The sequence below is a fragment of the Anomaloglossus baeobatrachus genome, chromosome 10 (genome assembly GCF_048569485.1).
Source record: "Anomaloglossus baeobatrachus isolate aAnoBae1 chromosome 10, aAnoBae1.hap1, whole genome shotgun sequence".
Taxonomy (NCBI): Eukaryota; Metazoa; Chordata; class Amphibia; order Anura; family Aromobatidae; genus Anomaloglossus; species Anomaloglossus baeobatrachus.
The window spans coordinates 67,978,480-67,994,161 of record NC_134362.1 but is presented as its reverse complement, the minus strand read 5'-3'; the positions used below and the strand labels follow the sequence as shown (position 1 = coordinate 67,994,161).

General features: G+C 54.2%; 1 protein-coding gene across 1 annotated transcript in view; it reads left to right on the top strand.

Annotated features, from left to right (window-relative positions):
* The window catches only part of TSPAN32 (tetraspanin 32), a 128,810-nt gene extending 115,670 nt beyond the window's left edge, over positions 1 to 13,140 (top strand). Inside the window, exon 8 of the mRNA XM_075326991.1 lies at positions 11,186 to 13,140. Within this exon, the coding sequence (XP_075183106.1) occupies positions 11,186 to 11,338 (153 nt within the window). The 3' untranslated portion in view covers positions 11,339 to 13,140. The remainder of the gene's footprint in view (positions 1 to 11,185) is intronic.
* Positions 13,141 to 15,682: the final 2,542 nt, after the last annotated feature.

Below are 15,682 nucleotides of genomic sequence, written 5' to 3'. Positions count from 1 at the left end.
GTTCCTCATGCCAACTTTTTAAACGGTCCCCACGGGGACAACGGTGCCGGCAACGGCCGGTTTTCCCAATCACGGTAGACAATCAGGTAACTGTTCGGTTCCATTTACTTATCATTTTCCATAACTCTCTTAAATAGACACACTGGTGGTCCCAACGGGGACTGGACAACGGGGTTCCGCTGCCCTACTCAGAGTCCTCATCTAAGGTGGATCCATCCCCCTCCACCAGCATATCAAACATGCACTGACATGCCTGCTGTGACAGGGGTACCCGGTACCCATTTCCACCGGTACGCGAGGTATGGAAGACCACTGGACCTCCTACATAGCGGGCACGCTCCATTGCCTCTTCCAGCTCAGCAGCAGACCCAGGGCTGGGGCCGGAGTCATCATCTCTTGTTCCTGCGTCAGGCAGCCTCCTGGCCTCCAGCATCCAGCACTTCAGACCCTTCTGCGGTAGCACGGAGCAGCAGACCAGGCGAGTCTACGCTGAGGCGCCCCATAAGTAATGGCAAGGGTGGTGCATAGGCCGAGGCTAGGCCGGGCCCCTCAACCACAACGGCCGGTCCTGGTAGGACATAGGGACGTGGGTCACCAGTCGACTCTGTTACATCCATTCCCCCTTCGTACATGGGGGCAGTTGCAATCAGCATCTCCACCTCGTTAGTCAACTGCTCCATCATCCGGAAGATCTGATCCTGCTGACGCCGGTGGAATTGAATCACCCGGGCCTTCATCCAGGCCACGGTCCCGGGCTCGGGGTCTGGCACAGTCACTACCGAGACTTCTGGCACCATTCTGTTAAGGGGCCGCAGTCCTAGCGGTTCCCCCTGGTGTACTTCAGGGACGTCCTGGACGTCTGCAGCCGGCTGGTCCACCGGGGCAGCTTGGCAGGGTATCGCTACCAGTTGGGCAGGTAGCGGGCCTAATGGCGGAGCGGCAGCAGCTATCACGGGTAGCGGGGAGAGAGGCAGGGTGAGCAGAAGCCGGCCGGGCCCCTCAGCTCCAACGGCCGATCCCTCAGGAATACAGGGGCGTGGGTCTCTTACCCGCTCCTCCAAATCCTCTTCCACCTCGCGTCTCCACATAGCAGCAACCACGTCCGCCATGTCGGTCTCCCACTCCTCAAGGAGGAGTTGCATGTGGGCCTGCAGACGATTACTCAGCGGGACGGTCCGGTCCCTCAACCACGTCGCCGTGCCGGGCGCGGGGGTCTCGCTGTTATTGATTGGAGCGGACATCTCGGCAGTCGTGCTTTCCAGGAACTAGCAACAAGATGGCCACAGGGTCCTGGCGTCCCTGCTTTTATAGCCACCTCACATGCGTCCAGCCGCCATTTCGTCTCTCTTAGCTTCTTTACGGCCCCTCCTCTATCGGGGCGGGGTCTTGGCCTTCGCGCCTCTGCTACTCGAGAAGACGCTCGAGCGGGAACTCTTCACGCCAAAGATGGCGGCTTCTGAAATTTTCTGGCCGGACACCTCCGGCGGTCACAAGGCGCACCTCTACCCAACGGCAGAGCGGTAAGATCCTGTTCATGACGCCAAGTTGTCGCGGGCGGAGGAGGGGACGCTGCGCTCTCCCACTGATCGGGTCCGGCTGCCGCTGCTGCTGCGGCCTGCTGCTGCTCGGTGGCTCGAGCGATGGGCCGGATCCCGGGGACTCGAGCGGCGCTCCTCGCCCGTGAGTGAAAGGGGTTTGGTTGTGGGGATAGTTTATTGTCCGTGACGCCACCCACGGTTGTGGTGATTGTATAGACACCACCGCTGCTCTGGCTGGGGATCCCGGGAGTGGTGGTATGGAGCAGCCAGTTGTTGATTTGCCCCTCCGTGGGTAGGGGATTGGTGGTCCCGGGGCCCAGTGATGGGGTTGGGATGGTGGACAAGCGGGTTATGGGGCCTGTGGAGGTGCAGGGGCGCAGGGGCAGCGCTGTGCCGCACGGCACGGAGGTACTCACTCAGCCCAAAGATGATGACAAAGTTCTCGGTAAACAAACGGCTGGTTGGACGGTTCCCTCGGACGGCTGCGGTGTTGATGTTCCCTGCAGTTAACGGTGACAGTCCCTTCCCTGCACCTATGTTCAATATTGGTAGCGATGGATTCCCACCGGTAACCCGCTCCCCGACCTGGATATGAGCCGGAGGAGCCCCTCTCTTGCCCGCAGGTGCTGGCCCTGGGAAACTGGTGCCTTGGCGGTGGTGGTGTCTCCCCTTAATGGTCGGACTGTTGCCTTCAATCGGGACTTAGTTGTTGGGAGACCCAGTGGTCCCCTTCACTGACGGATTTGGCAAATTATGGCGACTCCTAGCCTTGCTGGGATCCGAAAGGCCCCTGCCCTGGTGCTGACTGTTCTTTGTATACCGCTCCGGTACCGCCGGGTCACCACCCGTCCACGGTCCTTTCGGCAACCTCCGAGCAGTCTCTCCTGCAGACGGTCACCGCCGTCTGTCAACCTTGCTGTCTCAGTCCGGGGCACACACCCGGACCAACTTCAGGCTTCTTTGCTGTCACTTTTTTCACTTTCTACTTGCACTCTGTCACTTGCTCCTCTACCACTTCAACAGCTTCACTCTAACTTCCTTTCACTTTTACTGCCCTAGCTGGACTGCCTGGTTTTCCCGCCTCCAGGGCTGTGAACTCCTCGGTGGGTGGAGCCAACCGCCTGGCCCACCCCCTGGTGTGGACATCAGCCCCTGGAGGAAGGCAACAAGGATTTAAGTTTTGACTTTGGTGTTCCTGCAGGGAATGTGGGGTGCGTGTGGTGTTGTGACCTGTGACCCCTGGCTTGCCCAGGGCGTCACATTCATACATTGCAATACCCTCTACCCAGTATACACAGGTGCGCTGTTCATACACTGCAATACCCACTACCAGAGTGTACACAGGTGTGCTGTTCATGCACAGCAATACCCACCACCCAGTGTACACAGGTGTGCTGTTTGTGGCGCCCTGGACTAGCCAGGTCGTCACAGGTAACACACAAACACCCCCACCCCCATTACACAGTAACATTAGCCAAACACAAAACCCTTGTTGCCTCCCTCCAGGGTCTGATGTCAACACCAGGTGGGGCGGAGCCAAGCGGTTGGCCCCACCCACCGAGGAGTTCACAGGCCTGGAGGCGGGAAAAGTGTCAGTTAGAAGTGGGAGTTTGAAGAGTGAGGAGTAGACACTTGGGTGTCTGGGTTTGTGGCCCAGGCACTGACAGCAAGGTTGGCAGACGGTGGTGGCCGTCTGCAGGAGTGGTGAAGCAACGCGGAACCGTAGGACCGAGGTCGGGCGTTGGCCCGCCGGTACCAACTGGGGAGCGAAGTGAAGCCAGCACACACAAGCAGGGCCATCGGACCCCGACCAGGCTTGGAGCCGCCGACAATAGTCAAATCCGAGTGTGACCGGAACCCTAGGGGTTTCCTAACAGCCAAAGACCCGATAGAAGGCAACCGCCCACACCGTGAGGGTATACAGCTACCGCCTAAGGCTAGAGACCCAAGGGCCAGCGCCTGCGGGCAAACGGGCTCCTCCGGCATCCATACACCGGGGAGCGGACTATCGTTGGGGATCCATAGTAGTCAAACAAGTACATCAAAGTGCAGGGAAAGACAGCCGCCATCACCTGTCCATGGAGAGACATTGCAGCCGGCTGCGGGACCCGTCCATCCAGCCGTTTGGTTTACTGAGGACTTTGTGCATCTCTTACTGAGTGAGTACACCCGTGCCATCCGGCACCGCGCCGCACTGTCCCTGCAACCCTGAACCTCACCAAACCTGCCTCCCCGTACTCCACCGGGCCCCGGGACCACCGACCCCTACCCACGGAGGGGGAAAACAACATCCCAGCTGCTCCCTACCATCGCTCCCGGGATCCCCGTCACCAGCGGCGGTGGTGTCCATCTTCACCACAACCCGTGGGTGGCGTCACGGACTAAATCCCCCAAACCAACCACCCCTTTCACTCACGGGCGAGGAGCGCCGCTCGAGTCCCCGGATCCGGCCCACCGCTCGAGCCACCGAGCAGCCACAGCAGCGCCGGACCCGAGCGTTAGCGAGCAACCCGCAGCAGCGGCGGTGCCTTCCCCGCCTGCGACAACTTGGCGTCACAAACAGGATTAAACCCCTCTACTTACCAGTAGAAGTGCGCCTTGTGATCTCCGCCGGCGGTGTCCGGCCGAAAATTTTGAAGCGCCGCCATCGTGGCGTGAAAGTCTCCCGCTCGAGCGTCTTCTCCGAGCAGGGAAGGCGCGAAAGCGAAGCCCCGCCCCCAACAAACGGAAGTGCTGAAGAGAACCAAGGGGGGGCGGGTGTGTGTCTGCCTGATGTAGCCGAGGCTATAAAAGCGGGGACGCCAGGACTCTGCAAACCTTTGGTTTCTGGAACACCACCCCGCACGATGTCCCGTCCGTCCGGCACCGCGGAAATCCCCGAGCCCACGCCAGGAACAGCAGCGTGGGTGGAAGCCTGAACCGCACAGATGTGCTGCCACCTTCAAGCCCAGGTCTGGTTCTTGATGGAGCGCTGGGTGGGCGAGATGGAGGAAGTAGCGGCGGCCGTGCGGAGACGCGAGGTGGAGGCAGAGTTGGAGGAGCGGGTAAGCGACCCACGCCCCTGTGTCCGAGAAGGACCGGCCGCTGCGGCTTATGGGCCTGGCCTGCGCCCGCTCACCCTCCTGCCTCCCCTGCCATCCGTACCAGTTGCTGTTGCCCCTCCGCTCGGTCCGCTACCCCCAACACCGGTAGTGGAATCCAACCCGTCCGCCCTAGAGGACCGGCCTAGGGGCGTTGTTCGGGAACGGCCTGTGTCCCTCCCGCTACCATGGAAGGCCCCGCGAGAAGTAGCCATCCGCGACGAGAAGCCATCGGCCCCGGAAGAGGCCGCACCCGAGACCGTCCCGGCTCCGGGAGTCCGCCCGGCCGTGGAAGAATCGGCCGCTGCCGGCCCAAAGGCCCAACCGGTGAGGCCAGCTGTCCCTGAATCCCCCACCTCAGCTGAAGCTGCGCTGGGCCGCCACTGTAAGGCAGCAGTACAGGCCACGTCACCGCAGGACCCCCACGAAAGAGTACCGGTAGTGGCCGGTGTGGGCGCGGTCCAGCAGGGCCCGACCCGGGCGCAGGGGTCTGCCAACGCCCCTTATTCGGACAGGGAACCAAACCCGTTGGGCCGGGAGATTGCCACCAGAGAGCAGCAGAGGGCCGAAGTAATGGCGCGGGTAATTAAAGAAAAAGACGCACTTCGCCATGCCACCTTTCGGGTGCGGGGCCCGGTGTACGAGGGTCAAGTCCGACAATTTGACACGCGGAGGGGGTTCAGATTCATATATTAGCCGGGCCTGGAGGCCGGAGTGTTTGTGGCCCGCCGCGATGTCAACTCGCATCTTCCCACGGGCCATCCAGGTCGTGATCTATTGCCGGGCGACCTGGTGACTTACACCCGCCACTGCGGGGAGAGGGGCTGGTTCGCCCTGGACGTTAAGCAGAGGAAGAGCCGCGGTGAGCAGATGCAGCCCCAGCCCCCTCCTCCTCCACCAAGCCATCCGGATGTGGAGCTAGAAGAGGTCCTGGAGGAGTACGACCTCAAGTAGTGGCAGCGGTCCGCCGTTGCAAGCAAGTTGTCCCCCGTTGGGACCCTCAGCAGTTTAAAGGAATAACAAAAATCAACCGAAGATCATCTAATTAGCGACAGTGATTATTCCGGCCGTTGCCGGCAAGTTGTTCCCGGAGGGACTTTATGTGTTTACCACCTGCATGAGAGACTACTCATGGACATGTCCGAGAACTGGCAGGCCACCCACGGACTGGTGGGCTTGTAAATAGTTTTATGGGATGGAAACCGTTGCCGCCTCCGGAGAGGCAGGTTGGAGGAAGGGCCGCAGCAGAGCAGGCTGGGGCCCGGCCACCACCAGGACCGGTGGCCATCCTCCGGGGGTCAGGGGACCCCATGTCCAGTGACAGCCGGGTACGAGTAACCGTACCCGTTCCCACTCGGGCAGCCTGAACCTGGACTGGGGTCAAGGCGTGCTGCTCACTTCTTAGGGGCAGTATCAGGGCTAGGTTGCTTGGGTGGGAGAGCAGAAGACGTCCGTCCATGCGTTATTATTAAAAATGTTTTTATATGTGCAACGTTTGAAGTGTCCTAACAAAAATGCTTATATGTTTAAAATGTTTACATGTTATTTATATTTCTACAGTTTTGGAATTAAATAAAACCGGTGATGGACGAGCAGTCCGCGGACGGTCTGCATTTCACCAAGGGGGAATGTGGCGCCCTGGACTAGCCAGGTCGTCACAGGTAACACACAAACACCCCCACCCCCATTACACAGTAACATTAGCCAAACACAAAACCCTTGTTGCCTCCCTCCAGGGTCTGATGTCCACACTAGGTGGGGCAGAGCCAAGCGGTTGGCCCCACCCACCGAGGAGTTCACAGGCCTGGAGGCGGGAAAAGTGTCAGTTAGTAGTGGGAGTTTGAAGAGTGAGGAGTAGACACTTGGGTGTCTGGGTTTGTGGCCCAGGCACTGACAGCAAGGTTGGCAGACGGTGGTGGCCGTCTGCAGGAGTGGTGAAGCAACGCGGAACCATAGGACGGGGTCGGGCATTGGCCCGCCGGTACCGACCGGGGAGCGAAGTGAAGCCAGCACACACAGGCAGGGTCATCGGACCCCGACCAGGCTTGGAGCCGCCGACAATAGTCAAATCCGAGTGTGACCGGAACCCTAGGGGTTTCCTAACAGCCAAAGACCCGATAGAAGGCAACCGCCCACACCGTGAGGGTATACAGCTACCGCCTAAGGCTAGAGACCCAAGGGCCAGCGCCTGCGGGCAAACGGGCTCCTCCGTCATCCATTCACCGGGGAGCGGACTACCGTTGGGGATCCATAGTAGTCAAACAAGTACATCAAGGTGCAGGGAAAGACAGCCGCCATCACCTGTCCGGGGAGAGACACTGCAGCCGGCTGCGGGACCCGTCTATCCAGCCATTTGGTTTACCGAGGACTTTGTGCATCTCTTACTGAGTGAGTACACCCGTGCCATCCGGCACCGCGCCGCGCTGTCCCTGCAACCCTGCACCTCACCAACCCTGCCTCCCTGTCACTCCACCGGGCCCCGGGACCACCGACCCCTACCCACAGAGGGGGAAAACAACATCCCAGCTGCTCCCTACCATCGCTCCTGGGATCCTCGTCACCAGCAGCGGTGGTGCCCATCTTCACCACAACCCGTGGGTGGCGTCACGGACTAAATCCCCCAAACCACCACCCCTTTCACTCACGGGCGAGGAGCGCCGCTCGAGTCCCTGGATCTGGCCCACCGCTCGAGCCACCGAGCAGCCGCAGCAGCGCCGCACCCGAGCGTTAGCGAGTGACCCGAAGCAGTGGCGGCGCCCTCCCCACACACGACACTGTTCATATACTGCAATACCCACTACCCAGTGCACACAGGAGTGCTGTTCATACACAGCAATACCCATTACACAGGTGTGCTGTTCAAACTTCATACACTGCAATACCCACTACCCAGTCCACACAGGTGCGCTGTTCATACACTGCAATACCCACTACCAGAGTGTACACAGGTGTGCTGTTCATGCACAGCAATACCCACTACCCAGTGTACACAGGTGTGCTGTTCATATACTGCAATACCAACTACACAGTATACACAGGTGTGCTGTTCATACACTGCAATACCCACTACCCAGTGCAAACAGGTGTGCTGTTCATACACAGCAATACCCATTACACAGGTGTGCTGTTCAAACTTCATACACTGCAATACCCACTACCCAGTGTACACAGGTGTGCTATCCATACAATGCAGCTGCGGAGCTGATGTCTGACACCCCCCACCCCCACCAATCTAATATTAATGGCTTATCCTAAGGCGGGCTTTGCACACTACGACATCGCAGGTGCGATGTCGGTGGGGTCAAATTGAAAATGACGTACTTCCTGCATCGCATGCAACATCGTAGTGTGTAAAGGCTCGATGATACGATTAACGAGCGCAAAAGCGTCGTAATCGTATCATCGGTGCAGCGTCGGCGTAATCCATGATTACGCTAACGCGACGGTCCGATGTTGTTCCTCGTTCCTGCGGCAGCACACATCGCTGTGTGTGATGCCGCAGGAACGAGGAACATCTCCTACCGGCGTCACTGCGGCTTCCGTAGGATATGCGGAAGGAAGGAGGTGGCCGGGATGTTTACATCCCGCTCATCTCTGCCCCTCCGCTCCTATTGGCCGCCTGCCGTGTGACGTCGCAGTGACGCCATACGACCCGCCCCCTTAATAAGGAGGCGGGTCGCCGGCCAGAGCGACGTCCCAGGACAGGTGAGTCCATGTGAAGCTGCCGTAGCGATAATGTTCACTACGGCAGTTATCACAAGGATATCGCAGCTGCTACGGGGGCGGGGACTATCGCGCTCGGCATCGCAGCATCGGCCTGCGATGTCGCAGCGTGCAAAGTGCCCCTAAGGATAGACCACCAATATCAAGTAGTGAAAAATCCCTTTAAAGCCTTTTTAGCAGAATGTACGGCCTCACTGGTTAATGCTATCCTCACTTCAACCTTGCGCTGTGTACTTGAAGCTTAATTGTGTTTGCATCTTTCGGGAGCAAGAGAAAACGCAGATTCTGACAAAACCCATTACTCATCCACTGAACATGATATTCCCAAATAGGAGATGGTTGTACAAGAACTTTCAGGCAAAGTTTGAAATGTTCATTGTTTATAGAAGAGGAAGGGAAGAAATGAGAGAAATAAGTGCAGCTTCAAGGAAAATGTTCTCATACAAGAGCAGACTGTCCAGAATCCGGAGCTGCGCTCTGTAAAAGCTGCTCCTCCACATGTTTGGTAGAAAAAAAAACATTTCTTCTTTCTGCTAAAGGCGTATTCCATTGCTTAACTGTGTAATGTCTCATTTGCATGCTGCAAGTGTGCAGTCTGACTGGAAAAGGTAATTAAAGGGGGTTTCTGTTGTGGTTTCTCACACAGCATTTTGGGGGGAAAAATGCAATATTTTACATTTTTGGCATTTTGTAGTACATTTTATTTATTGCCAGAATACTGCAACCAGATGTGAAATCTTTAAGACAGTACAAGCAATGTTTTTAATTTATACAATTTTCTGTCCTTTTGGGTGTTGCCCTATACAACCGAAAAAATCCATACTCACGAGTACAGAATATAGGGCTGTCAGGAAAGAATGAAGTTGTCAGAGCAGGCATTTGGTTGACAGCTCTAATGTCTGTGAGATGAGACCATACAGAGCTGCAGTGTTGTAATTAGAGTTTGGACCAACTACACACCGACACTTGGGGTACGGGATAATGACGCCGACATTCGGGGTACGGGATAATTATGCTGACACTCAGGGTCCGGGATAGTGTGGCTTACACTTGGCTCTTTACCTCAGCACTCATGTTTCCCATAATCTGAAATCCCTCGATCAGCACCCAGCTTTCTTATGTTCTGATATCCATCTTGTCCTCAGCACGCACCTTCGCCATACTCTGATATACATCTTACATCAGCACCCAGCTTTCTTATGGTCTGATATTCATCTTTCCAAAAGCATGCAGCTTTCCCATGCTCTGATATGTCTTTCCATCAGTACCCAGCTTTATTATGTTTTGATATCCATCTTTCCCTCAGCACCCAGCTTTCCCATGCTCTGATTTACATATTTCCCTCAGCATGCAGCTTTCTTATCATCTGATATCCATCTTTCCCTCAGCACGCAACTTCCCCATGCTCTGATATCCATCTTTCCCTCAGCATGCAGCTTTCCCATGCTCTGATTTCCATCTTTCCCCCAGCACGCAACTTCCCCATGCTCTGATATCCATCTTTCCCTCAGCATGCAGCTTTCCCATGCTCTGATTTCCATCTTTCCCTCAGCACGCAACTTCCCCATGCTCTGATATCCATCTTTCCCTCAGCATGCAGCTTTCCCATGCTCTGATTTCCATCTTTCCCTCAGCACGCAACTTCCCCATGCTCTGATATCCATCTTTCCCTCAGCATGCAGCTTTCCCATGCTCTGATTTCCATCTTTCCCTCAGCACGCAACTTCCCCATGCTCTGATATCCATCTTTCCCTCAGCATGCAGCTTTCCCATGCTCTGATTTCCATCTTTCCCTCAGCATGCAGCTCTCTTATCTTCTGATGTCCATCTTTCCCTCAGCACGCACCTTCCCATGTTCTGATATCCATCTTTCCCTCAGCACGCACCTTCCCATGCTCTGATATACATCATTCCCTCAGCACACAGCTTTCTTCTGTTCTGATATCCATCTTTCTATAAGCATGCAGCTTCCCCATACTCTGATTTACATCTTTCCATCAGCACCCAGCTTTCCCATTATATCATAGTATAGGAAAGTTGCGTGCTAAGGGAAAGATGTATAGCAGACAAGCCTACATACTTTGAGCTCAAGCAGTAGCTTCACAAATCTGTTTTTCTACAATGTATCTGTCTGAAGTCCTGACTGTTAAGCCTGCTTTACACGGGATGACCAATTGTGCGATTTCACAATCGATCGTACCCGCCCCGTCGTTTGTGCGCCACGGGCAAATCGCTGCCCGTGTCGCACAAAGTCGTGAAACCCCCGTCACACGTACTTACCTTCTGAGCGACCTCGCTTTGGGCGGCGAACGTCCACTTCCTGAATGGGGAGGGACGTTCGGCGTCACAGCGACGTCACACAGCCGCCGGTCAATAGAAGCGGAGGGGCGGAGATGAGCAGGATGTAAACATCCCACCCACCTCCTTCCTTCCGCATAGCCGGCGGGAGCCGAGGGACGCAGGTAAGCAGAGTTCATCGCTCCCGTGGTGTCACACAGAGCGACGTGTGCTGCCACGGGAACGATGAACAACCGGCACAAGTAAAAATAAACGATATTATGAAACTGAGCGACGATTACACGACTCACGATTTGTGAGCGATACTGCGCCGCTCAGAGGTTTCACACGAGACGACGTCGTGTATGATGCCGGATGTGCGTCACGAAAACCGTGACCCTGACGATGCATCGCACGATCCGTTGTCTCGCGTAAAGCACCCTTTACTCACAGAGCATTGCCTAGATGGGATATAATTCTATCCACTTCTCCTTGGAGAGCAGCACCAGCTATGTCTGACGTAATATTCTCTATATGATCTGTTCTTTCTGTTTTGTATCTCCATAGATATATGGCTTGGTGCTGTCATCTTTTCTTTATTTTTCCCTACCACGAGGAAACAATTGGGAGAGAAGAGGAGAATACAGCTTAAATGGTGGGCTAGTGTCAACACCAGACACCCCCCTGATACAGCTGGTGCCCTACCAGTCAGCACAATGACCATCGATAAGTATGATGACTTGTAAAACCAAATTTAGAAGCCATAATCTACAATCAAAAGCACCGAGCATGGTGGAAACCGGAACGTGATGGAAGTTACATAGTGGACGGTTTCACTGTATCTCTATGCGGAACTCTACAATTAATGTGTATTCCATTAGTATAATAACAAGCAACTGAGTAAATATGGATTTCCACTATTAATACCAACTTTCTATTGAATCCACTAGGGAACTAAAACTTGTCAGGTGCCAGAAAATATTGCACTGGGTAATCCCCATTATGTAATTGGCCAAGTACCACCTTCCACCACTAGCTGCACCACTGGTTTTACCTCCTTCTTTTACAGTTCTTTTACAGTTTATCCAGTTCAGAGGGAACATTGTCACATAATAACGGTGTTGACGGGAATGACTGTTCAAACCAAGCACAGGAACTTGGTGCACCCTTGGTGTGGCTAAAAAGTTCACTGCACTTTCCAACTTTTAGGTGAAAACCATGTGGCACCCCAGGGTTGCCACAGTAACAACACAAAGGGTTAACTCCCCACACACAACACCAAGACCTCCTGGCCAGAAGGGGGAGACCAAGCTGCTTCCCTGTATATTCTGGTGGAGGGAGGAAATGGTCAGAAGTAGTTTCAGAGTAGTTTCAGTTTGGAAGTTCAGTGCAGAGCACTGAGGAGACAGGATCTCTGCAGGTTGGAAGCTGGCTTTAGCTCACCTCAGGATCCACTGACCAATTCCAGGCCTAGCTGAGGGTCTGAGGAAAGGAGAAAGCGTACACAGAGAACATTCCTGGGAGGCAGAGCATTGCTGAGCTCATCCCAGTGGAGCACAAGAACGGATGCTGGATCCGAGACTGCAGGTTACATACTGCATAGTTACCACCAGAGAAGTGAAGATTCCAGATCTTTCACCTGTACCACAGACACAAGCAACATAGGAGAGTTCAGGAACATACTAGGAAGGACTCGAGTTGCCTGTCAGGTCGGTACCTAGGAGCAGAGCACAGCAGAGCCGGCTGCATAGTTCACAGCAGCAGGCCACAGACACACAGTGCAGGCAAGGAAGCCAAAACGGCCCGGCTGGGTGGGAGAAACCCTGAACCCCTCACAGACTCCGTGGACAGTACTCTGCTGAATACCATCATCAGTAAAGGACAAAGAAACTGCAAAACCGTGAGTCTGCCTGTTTATTGTGCTCGTGTCCTGCACTCCCCCCATAGACTACTAACACACTGCCCCGGGGAAAAGGCTCTACCCGTGGGGAGCCGTCCCATCTCAAGCTGCCTTCCATCACCCCGGAGGTTCTGCAGCAGCGGTGGTCATCTCTGATCACATTCCACGGGTGGCGTCACGAACATAACCCCCCTTTTTATTGTGGAACCAGGGAGCACGGCCCGGGTCACGACACCGTGATCCCCTTTCCAGAAGCAACCCCTTGGCCCGGTTCTGGGTATCTCCTTAACCCCTGGCGACACAACCACATATCTCCACCCTCCTCTGCCTTGATTGACAGCTCTGTCTATACAGGAAACAAAGGAGAATGGAGCTTAGTGGAAATCAAAAAGGTGGGAAGGTGCAGTCAACTGTTTGTCCGTTCCAAGAGTGCACTAAGTGTTCGTGCTTGGTTTGAACAGTCATTTTCTGCTAATAAATAACCTTTAAAGGGTTGGTTCAAGAGACAGGTTTTCTTAAAATAAATTCAAGTAAGAAGATACTTTTGTATTTGCAAATTTGTGGAATGTTGAGAAACTTCTCTTTTTTTTTTTTTTCTTTTTCAAATAAATCATTTTTTTCAAACGTCATTTAGTTTCAGAAACATTTATGTTTATTTGTATGCTAAAGTGTAAAGTGATGAAAAAATATAAACATTTTATAAGTTTTTTTGTTTGTTTTTATTCTAAGGAAACAGCATTTGTGCACAACTACAGCAAATAATACTATACACAGAGACTAAGCAGATGGTATTGGTGCTGCTCCTGGACTTTTACCAAATATAATAGTAAAAAAAAATAATTAAAAGAAAGCTAACTTTTATCTCATAATTCTCTCTTTTGCAGTTTATACATATTATATAAGCCCCATCCCCTGGCTGCAGTTTGTTTTATTTAGAAAAAAAAATTATGCTTTACTCAATGACTTGCTGCTCTTCATGTGGGAACACAGTTTTTATTGCTTTTTTATGCATTTTTAGTCCAGTTTTGTCACAAATCCTTATTCCAGCAAAATTGAAGGGAACCTGTCACCAGATTTGGTGACTATAAGCTGTGGCCACCACCACCAGGCTTTTATACACAGAATTCTAACATGCTGTATATAAGAGCCCAGGCCGCTGTGTAGAACATAAAAAACACTTTATAATACTCACCTAAAGGGCGGTGCGGTGCAGACTGGTCGGATGGGTGTCTCCGTTCTCCAGTACCGGCGCCTCCTCTTTCGTCCATCTTTGTCCTCCTTCTACTGAAGACTGGGTGCATGATGTGTCCTACGTTATCTACACTCGCCAGCATTGAGGTCCTGCGCAGGCGCACTACAATACTTTGATCTGCCCTGCTCAGGGCAGATCAAAGTGTGCCTGCACTATACTATATGGAAGGCTATGGGGTCTTCATTATACTATATGGAAGGCTATGGGGTCTGCATTATACTATATGGAAGGCTATGGTGCCTGTGTCGCGGGCGGAGGAGGGGACGCCGCGCTCTCCCACTGCTGCTCGGGTCCGGCCGCCGCGGCTGCTGCGGCCTGCTGCTGCTCGGTGGCTCGAGCGATGAGCCGGATCCCGGGGACTCTAGCGGCGCTCCTCGCCCGTGAGTGAAAGGGGGGTTGTTGGGTGTGGGGATGGTTTATTGTCCGTGACGCCACCCACGGTTGTGGTGATTTGGTTGACACCACCGCTGCTCTGTATGGGGATCCCGGGAAGGATGGTATGGAGCAGCAAGTTGTTGTGTTGCCCCTCCGTGGGTAGGGGTTGGTGATCCCGGGCCCCAGTGAGGAAGTGGGGGATGCAGGGCTTGGTGGGCGCAGGGACGCGGGGGCAGCGCGGTGCCTTGCGGTACTGTGGTACTCACTCAGCCTGAGACGTGGACACAGTTTTTCGGTAAACCACACGGCTGGAAAGACGGTTCCCACGGACGGCTGCACTTGCTCTCCCAGTAGGTAACGGTGATGTCCCTTTGACCTGCACCTAATGTTTCTGTGTTGGTAGCGATGGGTTCCCACCGGTAACCCGCTCCCCAGCTTGGATATGGGCCGGAGGAGCCCTACTTTGCCCGCAGACGCTGGCCCCGAGGAACTGGTGCCCTGGTGGTGGCGGTGTTCCTCCTTAATGGTTGGACTTTTGCCTTCAGTCGGGACTTGGTTGTTGGGGGATCGACGTCCCCTTCACTGACGGATTTGGCAAATTATGGCGACTCCTAGCCTTGCCGGGGTCCGAGAGGCCCCTGCCTTGGTGCTGACTGTCCTTCGTATACTGCTCCAGACCGCCAGGCCACTACCCGTCCGCGGTCCTTCCAGCAACCTCCGAGCAGTCCCCCTCCAGACAATCACCGCTGTTGCTGACCTTGCTGACACTGTCCTGCACTTAGCCGGACCAACTTCAGGGCTTTCTAAGCTCACTTTTACTCCTTTTCTTCTTTGCTCCACTACTACTTCACTTTCACTTCACTTAGCTCCTCTACCACTCCACTGTTTACTCCTTCTCGTCCAAACCCTATCTGCTGGTTCTCCCGCCTCCAGAGCTGTGTACTCGGTGGGCGGAGCCAACCGCCTGGCCCACCCCCTGGTGTGAACATCAGCCCCTGGAGGAAGGCAACAAGGATTTCAGTAGCTTTGGTGTTCCTAACTGGGATGTAGGGTGTGGTGGTGTGATGATCTGTGACCCCTGGCTTGCCCAGGGCGTCACACCTGCACTATACTATATAGAAGGCTATGGGGTCTGCATTATACTATATGGAAGGCTATGGGGTCTGCATTATACTATATGGAAGGCTATGGTGCCTGCACTATACTATATGGAAGGCTATGGGGTCTGCATTATACTATATGGAAGGCTATGGTGCCTGCACTATACTATATGGAAGGCTATGGTGCCTGCACTATACTATATGGAAGGCTATGGGGTCTGCATTATACTATATGGAAGGCTATGGTGCCTGCACTATACTATATGGAAGGCTATGGGGTCTGCATTATACTATATGGAAGGCTATGGGGTCTGCACTATACTATATGGAAGGCTATGGGGTCTGCATTATACTATATGGAAGGCTATGGGGTCTGCATTATACTATATGGAAGGCTATGGGGTCTGCATTATACTATATGGAAGGCTATGGGGTCT